This window comes from Myodes glareolus, chromosome 22 (genome assembly GCF_982192425.1).
Source record: "Myodes glareolus chromosome 22, mMyoGla1.1, whole genome shotgun sequence".
Lineage (NCBI taxonomy): Eukaryota > Metazoa > Chordata > Mammalia > Rodentia > Cricetidae > Myodes > Myodes glareolus.
In genome coordinates this window covers 2,877,233-2,887,222 of record NC_142047.1, presented here as the reverse complement: position 1 = coordinate 2,887,222, position 9,990 = coordinate 2,877,233, and the positions used below count along the sequence as shown (strand labels likewise).

Genomic DNA, 9,990 nt, shown 5'->3' with positions numbered 1-9,990 from the left:
AAAAGATTTTCTCTTTTTGTTTGTTTTGCTTTTTTGATTTTTAAGACAAAGTTCCTCTGTGTAGCTTTGACTATCTTGGAACTAGCTCTGTAGACCAGACTGACCTCCAACTCAGAGATCCACCTGTCTCTGCCTCCTGAGTGCTGGGATTAAAGAAGTGTGCCACCACCGCTCAACTGTTTGTTTTAATTTTAAGATATTTGTTTTATTTGATAGTGTTTTGCCTGCATGATGGTTTGCACATGAGAAAGTGTGAGAGCCCTGAAATGAATGGTTTGTGAGCCGTTGTGTGGTGCTGGGAACTGAGCCATAATCTCTCCAGCCCCCTATATTGAAACTCTTGACCAGTCGGCAAGGCAAGAGACATGAGCCAGGTCCAGACAGGTGAGGGTGGCTGGGCTGTTTTCCTGCCTATCCCTCCTTCGCCTCTACCTAAAAATAACTTGAATAACCATTTATATTTGGAATGGTTCAAGGCCATATCTCTAGCCAGAGAAAATGGAAGTGACAAAATCACCGGCACTGTTTGCTCCACCCAGCCCTGAGGATAGAACCTGCTGCCCAGTCTTTGTAAGAAGATAGAATTTGGACTTTGATAACTGTCTGCTGGCAGGCACAGCTGACCTCAAAACATCTACATTAACCAACCCTTTATAATTCTCACTCTCTTAACTCTGGTCAGCCCATTAGCCCCCTTCTAGTCCACAAACCTACCACTAAAGACCCAGGGTAGGCTGGTACTTAACTATTCTTTTGTGGAATTCAAAACTAGTTTGCTTTGTCCCTTTTTTCTTCCCTTTACTTCCTCAACCTTCAGGTGTTATGTTTGAACCAAAGGCATCCCACATGTTAGGCAAGCACTTTACCACTGAGCTATATCCCCAGGCTCTTTGTTTAATTTTATATGTATGGATGTTTTGTGTGCATGTTTGTTAGTGCATTACATGTGTGTCAGATACACAAGAAGGACAGGAAGAGTGTTTTGGATCCCTTGAAACTAGAGTTACAAACTGTGTGAGCCACCATGTGTGTGCTGGGAATTGCACTAGGGTCCTTTGTAAGAGCAGGCAGTGCTTTTAAGCACTGAGCCATCTCTTCATGATCTCCCCCTCAACCTTCCTTACTTTATCACAATGAAAATGTTCACAAGTGAGGAAACTGGGCCCAGAATGGGAGAGCAATATTGTTATCTGATGTCTATGTTTGGCATATATCTATACCTCTATCCTGAATTTCATAAAGAATGACTTCCAGACCTGGTATATCTGAATCATCCAGGATGCCTTTCTTGTGTGGTAACTCTGGGATCCCACCTCTTGGCAAAGCTCTAACCTCTGTGACTGAGCACCTCCACGGAGGTGGAGCTTCTGTGCACAGAATAGTGTTTTGACGTCATTTTGACATTACTGTATTCCCTCATCAGCAGTGAGAGGCAGACGTATTGCTCATTTTTCCATGAACAAATGAGATCTGAAGCAATGTGCCCATGGTTCCAGACTTGTTAATAAAGACAGTAAGAGGGACAAAGACCTGCTAACTCCCAGACCTCTGGTACCAGTGGTCCAAAGTAAGTACTTTGTTTCCTGCTCTACCTCCACTGAACATACAGTGGGAACTTTCCGTTCAGTGTTTGGATGGCTTTCATCACTTGGGCTGAAATCCTTCCTGACACTGGCACATTTGCCATAGGATATAGATCCACAAGCATGACAGATGACTCCTCCAGTACAAGAATCAGAAGACACTGCATAAGAGCTGGATGATGGAAGGCCTTGGGATTGAATGTGCTTCTCAAGACAAGCAGGTGAGGTCAACATTATTGTATTAATGTCACAGGTGGTAACTTTGAGTCCCAGAGGGGTTAAGTGACCAACTCCAAAGTGCAGAAGTAGGTGGTTCCGTAGGAAAAGTACTTGTTGCCCAAGCCCAAACTCAACTTCTGGAACCCACATAAAGTGGAAGAACTGTCTCCTCACACTGACTACAGGCTGTGCATCCCAACATGCATCACACACATACAATGAGTTAAAAATTAGAAAGAAAAAACTTGAACCCAGATATTCACCCTAAGTATCATTCAGAGCATTAGCAACTTTACCCCAAAATCTGCCCATTTCAGCCTCAGGCAATGTGAGCCTTCAGGCTGAGAGATATGTCAGTCAGGCATGGTGCCATGTGCTTGTAATCTTAGAACTGTAGAGGCAGCAACAGGAGGGTCCCTGGAGCTATATACATCTGGGAGCTAGAGGCCAGTGAGACACTGTATCTTAAAATAAGGTGGACTGGCCAGGCATGGTGGCCCATGCCTTAATCCTAATCCCAGTTCTTGAGAGACAGAGGTAAGAGGATCTCAGTGAGTTCAAGGCCAGCTGGTCTACACAGCAAGTTCCAAATCAACCAGGGTTACATAGTGAGATCCTGTTAAAATAAGATCACTTCCAAATGTCAAGCACAGTCCAACATCACCTGCCCTCCTGCCAGGTACTGAAGAGACAAGAGGGGTAGAGACATGAAGACACTTCAGTGACTGTCAGATAATGTCATTTATTATTTCATACAGAAATTCAAGACCAAGGTTACAACTATTAAATACTTCTTTCCCACCCACCCCTCAAAAGACAGCCCAACTTTGTTAGAAAAAAAGCAAAACACCACTATTCTGGTGGGATTGGGGATTTAAAAAGACACTCTGGATGGTGCTGGTGCACGTCTTTAATCCCAGCACTCGGGAGGCAGAGACAGGAGGATTTCTTTGAGTTTGAGGCCAGCCTGGTCTACAGAACGAGTTCCAGGATAGGCTCCAAAAGCTACAGAGAAGAAAAGAAATCTTGCCTCAAAAACAAAACAAAACATCAAACAAATAAACAAAAAAGACAAACACAAGACTGAACACCTCTGCACACTGTTATCAAAGTGGCCATGAAACCTTAGGGAAGCGGTCATGGCCAGTTCACACCGACACCAACAACCAAAGGCCTTGGCTCAGATCAGCTGCCACTTAAGGCCACTGGCTAGATGTGCTTTTGGTGAGGGAAAAAAATGCATCAGTCATCTTTCTCCATTCAGAGAGGGGCTAGAAGCCCCAAAAGCGTCTTAGAGGCCCAAGAGAAGAGAGCCAGGCAAGATCTCCCTTATAGAGAGAAGGCCCTTCATGGACAGAGTTCACAGCCCCTGGGGGCCAGCACAATCACATTTACATGGCATAAATTCCCACTGCCACTGTTGCCATCAGAAAGCTAAGAGTAAGGACCCATCGGAGGAGTGGCGCCTGGGATGAGCTAGTGCTGATTCGGGGCTTCCCTCTGGGTATCTCTTCAGGGGTAGTGTCTGAAAGAGAAAGACAGAAAAGGTCAAACACATGTAGCCTAGGGTATATGACATTGAAGTACATAGTCTAAAGGAGATGCAGTGTCTGTCTCTGGTACAGCTCCAGTCCAAGGCCACAATTCTGCTACAGCACAGAGTGTCCACCAGCAACTGTGTGAATGCCTTCAAAGCTAGAAACTCCACTCCCAAGCTGTTCATTCTCCTATGTTCAGCCACATCATCTCAAAAGAAAGTCCCAATCAGGTAGCTAGTACCATCAGGACTGGTCACATTTCAGGCACCAGAAGCAACATTATTAGTAACATGGCCATGGGATCCTGTCCCAGTTGGGAGAATGGGAGAACCTTAGGCAAAATGTGGGTTAGGATGGCATCGAGCAAAACAGTTTCACATAACCTGCCCTGCCCATCCTCTCAACCACTCCCTGCTGTGGGATAGTGATCTTGTACTCGGCAAAGACGTGTCACTTCTATTGGTTTAATAAAATGCTGATTGGCCAGGCAGGAACTATAGGAGGGACAACCAGACAAAGAGAATTCTGGGAAGACAAAAGGCAGAGACAGAGGAAGCAAGATGAGAACGCCTTACTGAGAAAAGGTACCAAGCCACATGGCTAAACATAGACAAGAATTATGAGTCAATTTAAGTTGTAAGAGCTAGTTAATAATAAACTTAAGCTAATAGGCCAAACAGTTTACAATTAATATAAGCCTCTGTGTGTTTCTTTGGGACTGAATAGAATGGCTGCAGGACCGGGTAAGACAGAAACTCTGTCTACAACTTCCCTGTGCCACACTCTGTCCCAGGGATGGTAGGCTCAGGGAAGACACATTTTGTGTCACTTTGGTCTTTTCTGAAGTCTTAATATAGGTCCAGCTATCATGTAGGAAGGCACAGGAGAAAGGGACTGGCACCCAAGGTACAGTAATCACATGTCTTCCTAGTGTCCCCTGGAAGGTCAGCACTTGAAATAGGTTTCCAAAAGCCCTGCCTTATATGGGGGTCTTCCAGAAGCCTTTAATGGGTCTGAAAAAGAAAACACAATAGCACCTATTTGTGAAAGATTGAGGCAGGAGGATTGCTTGTTACCAGGGGTCTAAGGCCAGCCTGGGTAACACAGTATAAGTGCCTCAATGACATTTTGTGGGAATGTTCCTAAATGAAAGAATTTCTGTATACCTCAGCCAATACCCAATGTGGGGAAACTGAGGTAGAAAAACCTTACAGCTCACCCAGTCACACATTACAGGCTGACCCCAGGTCCTTTTTTTTGTACCCTATTTCTAATTTAAAACAATCAGAAAAGGGGAGAATAAAGAAATCACAGAGACAGACAGCTGTGCCATGTTCCTGCCAAGAAGAGTCAGAGGCAAGAAGGCATCTTTACCTTGCACCAGGCTACCAGACCGCTGGCGAAGCCATTCCATCTGTGAGGGGATCTGACCCTTGTGGTCCTGTATCAGCAGCCCCTGCAGCTCCTCAAACAGCTAGAAGACAAGACATACTTGTCATGTTAATGCCACTCAGTGGTGGCCCCACTGCAGAACTTGAAACATGCTATGAAATACTGCAGAAATGACACAACTTAAGAAAACCATCAAACACCCATGTGTCTTTCACCTACCCTATGAGAGACAAGACAGGTTTAGTTAGCTCCCCGTCTGTGCTTCCCCAATGCTGTCTGTGCACTGCTTGGCTCATCTTTGCTAAGGGGCTGCTTGTGCAGGTGAGGGAACCACAGCTCCTGGAGCAGGGCTTGCTCGAGATTGACTAGGGGGTCAGGATGGAGACCCAGCTCTCAGCTGGGCTAAGGTTTTTTTGTTTGTTTGTTTTTTCCAGACAGGGTTTCTCTGTGTAGCCCTGGCTGTCCTGGAACTCATTCTGTAGACCGGGCTAACCTTGAATTCAGAGATCCATCTGTTTCTGCTTCCCAGAGAGTGCTGGTAAAGGCATGTGCCACCACCTTCAAGCTTCCTATCCTCAGAAGGATAAAATGGTCTAGATGTGGTTGGATTTAGAGATTTGAAAGGATAGTTTCCTAACAGGTGCTTGCCTGATGACCCTTTTAAGGGATCCCAGACTGAAAGCAGGAAGTCAGGAGGGTATGAATTGAAACCCTGACCACCAAAACAACCCCATCAACAGGACACTATACCCTTCCAGCTCTATCTTTCAGACCCTTGCTCAAAATCCACTTTCTTAGAGACTGGGAAGATGGTTCAGAGGTTAAGAGGACCAGCTGCTCTTCCAGGAGATCCAAGTTCAATTCCCAGCACCTACATGGCAGTTCACAACTGTCTGTAACTCTAGCTCCAAGGAATCGGACACCCTCACACAGATACACATGCAGGCAAAACAATGCACATTAAAAAAAAATCATTACAAGATCCACATTTGCAGAAAGTGAGACATCTCTGTGACTATGTAGAAAATCTCCTAAAGCAAATGTCACCTGAAGCAGTTCAGCCCCTGAAAACCTTACAGTGCCAACCTGGCTATGCATAAGTGCATAAGTACCCTTAGAGTCACACCACTGTCACAGGATGCCATCTCCATGACGGTCATGTCCCATAATACCAGAGAGCAATGACATCACAGAGCTTACCCTATACCAGCCCTTCCACAAGGTCGGAACTGTATCAACTTGCTTGCCCCTCACACCTTGAAAATGGACATTATCATTATCCCTATTTTGCAAGTAGAGAAACTGAGGAACTGGGAGATGAGATTCGTCTGTGATCACCCAGCTAGTAATCAGGCCCCTGGTCCCAAGTCCTTGTACTTAACTATGATTCCAAGACCAACAGGAGTGTGACCTGGAAGAGCAGTGGGGCTCACCTCAATGTTGAGCAGGAACGCGGTCTTAGCCTCCTCTGTCACCCTGTGCTTCACCTCAGGTGTCATCTCCAGGGTGTTCATGCGAGCACGATAGAGCTGTTTGAACTTGGAGGGGTTGTCGATGTTGGGGAAGGTGAAAAAGGCCAAGCCCTCACCAGAGCCGGGCAGGGCCAGGGACTTCTGTGCGATCTTCTTCAGGACCTGGCCCCCTGAGAGGTCGCCCAGGTAACGGGTATATGTGTGGGCCACCAGCAGCTCAGGATGAGTGTGCCCCACCTCGTGAAGGCGCCTCACATAGTGCTGTGTGGCTGGCGTGTAAGGGATGGTCTCTTGCCAGTGGGGGCCATACCAGAAGGCCATGTCCTGCTCCAAGGCAGCCTTTCGGTGCAGCTCCTCAGGGAAGTAGAGCGGGGCATAGACAGGGTTCTGCTTGTTGCTTTCTATCTCCTCCTCCAGGGCCGCGTAGATGTGGTACAAGGAGGCCATCACCAGCTGAAACCAGAGCCAGTGTCTCAGGTCCCTAGAAAACCCCTCTCTGGCTGCCTACTGGGAGACTTTCTGTCCCCACCACTCTGCAATCCTTCCATCTCCACCCAGCTCACAGTGTTCTCTACTGTGTGTCTAGTGTTTTCTTTTTTTCTCTCTTTGTGGCTTTTTGAGACAGGTTTCTCTGTGTAGCCCTGGCTACACAGTCTTTGTCGGTAGACCAGAATGACCTTGAACTCAGAGATCTCCCTGCCTCTTCCTTCTGAGTGCTGGGATTAAAGGTGTACACCACCACTGCCCGGCTGTATCTAGTGGTTTTTTACTGACATCAATTTCACAACTGTGCCAGGAAATAGCAAAATCAGAGTCTATTGTGTATTCTGGGTACTTAAGAAAGCCCTGCTGTCAAAACCAGATTTCTCAGATGCATTCGGGAGGCTGAATGAGCTAGACAATCTCACTGCGAGGACAGGACACTGCAGGGCTAAGACAACTTCCCCTTGCCTTCAGGAGCAAATTGGAATTGGGTTAAAGACCTGGGTGTGGTGGTACATGCCTGTGGTCCAAATACTCAGGAGACTGACTCGGAAGCACTGAGAGTTCCTGAACTATGTAGTGACTATCCAATAATCCAAGAACTAGGATTCTAGGTCAGCAGTTGGTTGAGAAGCTATCCAGCCCATGCAAGGCATAGGGATAACCAGGTCAAGAGTGCATACTCTGAAATTAGGCCATCTCTGTTTGGTTTCAGTCTTTTCCACATAATGCTCACTGTGTGGCCTCTTAACCTCTCAGGGCTTTCCCCTTATCTACCCCTCAAGGCTGAGACAGGAGAATAAGCGACCAACACAGAGTAAGTGTTCACTTAGCCATGCTGCTGTCTAGGCTCCTCTGTCAGCATCACATAGCAGGCCAAGCACTTGCTGTGTGACCCTCTCCTCTCTTCTCTGAGCTAGTGTCAAAATTAATAGAATGACTTCCTTGGACAAGCCCTCATCATCCCTGACTCCAACCTCTCCATTCAGTTATTGGCTTGAGAGCTCTGGGCGTACCTCCTACACCCCCTGCCCCAAATGTTTTGGCCAACCTACAGTCACATACCTTAAAGCCTTCCCTGGTCACCTGGCCCTTCTGAAAGTTCCTCATGAACTCAACATTCTCTGCCTGGGTATGCACCTCCTTGGTGGCCTCCTTCAAGATCTCAGACAGATCCTTGGGCGTGCTGTGGAGAAAGGGAGGAGAATCAGCAGGGGGTGGCTGTGAATGGGTCTTCCCAAGCTAAACACAGAATGCTGGGACCTCACCGGCACAGACTGGACCTACAGATAGGTCCAGCCTCCAATCTAGACAAGCCGTGGTCTTAACCATGCAAATAATCATCAATTATTAAATACTATGGGATGTAGTTCCCCAAACCACAGGAAGAATTCCTATTCTAGTTACTTCTAGTGAAGGAGAGGGAAGGTACGGGCTGACCACAGAGAGGAGTCACACCACTCCAAGGTCCATGTTCAAGAATAGATTTTTTTTATTTTATTTTGTTTTTGAGACAGAGTTTCTGTGTGTAGCCCTGCCTGTCCTAAAACTCACTTTGTAGACAGGCTGGCCTCAAACTCAGAGATCTGCCTTCTGACTCCTGAGTGCTGGAATTAAAGGCATGTGCCACCACTGCCTAGCTAAGGATAGAAAACTTGATGAGCTATGCCCAACGTGAAGGTATTTTTTTCAAAAAGTTTCAATTATGAATTTCACAACCAGCTGGGTGTGGTGGTGCAACCTTTAATCCCAGCACTCAGGAGCAGAGGCAGGCGGATCTCTAGGAGTTTGAAGCCTGGTCTATTTACATGATGAATTTCGGGACTATGTAGGAAAGCAGTTAAAAAAAAAATTAAAAGACAGAAAGAAACTTGCACACACACCCACATTACATGCAAAGTGTCTGCATTACACAGTCTTTGTAACCCAACTTTACTCAAAGGAGTTCTGCAGCAGCAAGATTTGAGAGTTCCAGGCCAGCCTGAAGGACTCATTTAAGACACTGTCTCTAAAGAGAAAAAGGGCGGTTGTTGTACATTAGTGGTAGAGTGTTTGCCTGGAATGTTTGAAGTCCTAAGTTCAGCCCTTAATGCTGAAAGGACAGGGGTCCGGGGTAGACAGGATGAGATGGCTCTGCCAGTAAAGGCGCTTGCCACCATGTCGGATAACCTCACCTTCCTTGGAATCCACACGGTGGAAGGAGTTGTCCTCTGACCCCTACATGTTTAGTGTGGCATATATGTAGCCACTTTATATGCAGAATAAATAAAACATAGTGGCCGTGGTGGTTCCTATCTTTAAACCCAGCACTTGGGAGGCAGAGGCAGGCAGGTCCCTGTGATTTCAAAGCCAGCCTGGTCTACAAAGCAAGTTCCACGATAGCCTGGGCTGTTACAGTGAGAAACCCTGTCTCAAAGAAACAAAAAACAAAAACAACAACAAAAAAAAAAAAAGAGGAGGAGGAAAAGCTAAGTATGGTAGTGCTGTATCTTTATTCCAGCACACCGAAGGCAAAGGGAAGAGGATCTGAGTTCAAAGACAATCTGGTTCTGTTGTTGCTGTCTCCCTAAGCCTTGCATTCTCAGGTGAGGTTGAAAACTGCACAGCCACGGTTAAGTACAGCCAGACAAGTGACCACTCCACGCCACCAGGAGAGCCAGAGCATCCCCCTAGAATGGCGGTGAGTCCAGGATCCAGGATTCAGCAGTGCGCTCACCAGCCCTCAAACCTGGATGCCATAAGGACGCTCTCATCCCGTCACCCACGGGTGTCAGAGGGGTGAATCACATTTTCTGCCTCCAGCTGCCCATGGCTACAGGTAGACTGGGCGGCAACTCGTCCGCCGGCCCCACAGCATTCCCAGGCTGAACAGGGAACACGGGTCGCCACACTTCCCGTCCCCACGCAGCTACTTGCCTGTCGGGCTGTGGACGCTCCATCACCGGGCTGGACTGGCTCAGGCTTTAGGCTCTGCTTTAGGCTCCGGGCTATGCTCGAGATGATTCTGCTCTGGCAGACTCCACTCAGTGGTTGTCGGCTGAAAGTCTGAAGGCGACAGGCGACTGTAAGCAGCTGCCTAAGCCAGCCCTTTAAGTAAGAAGGTCACGTGGCGGCCGCCTAGCTGAGCTCGAGTTCTGGCTCCAGTTGCAACACCACGCCCCGGGGCGGGTTGGCCTGGTCTGCAAGGGGATAAGTCATATGACCCTGGCAAGCAGTGCTACAGGATCTGGGGGGGAAAAAAGGAAATCTGAGTGAGTTGCCTGTGGGCAGGATTTGGATTCTTTCCAGAACTCTCTCTACACT

General features: G+C 47.3%; 1 protein-coding gene across 1 annotated transcript; it reads right to left on the bottom strand.

Moving 5' to 3' along the window:
* Window positions 1-2,524: 2,524 nt before the first annotated feature.
* Window positions 2,525-9,778, bottom strand: Hmox1 (heme oxygenase 1). The gene is made up of 5 exons (XM_048438243.3): window positions 9,604-9,778; window positions 7,753-7,873; window positions 6,166-6,657; window positions 4,715-4,814; window positions 2,525-3,327 (listed from the first exon to the last, which is right to left on the bottom strand). The coding sequence occupies exons 1-5, from the start codon at window positions 9,624-9,626 to the stop codon at window positions 3,194-3,196; spliced, it is 870 nt and encodes a 289-aa protein (XP_048294200.3). The 5' UTR covers window positions 9,627-9,778; the 3' UTR covers window positions 2,525-3,193.
* Window positions 9,779-9,990: the final 212 nt, after the last annotated feature.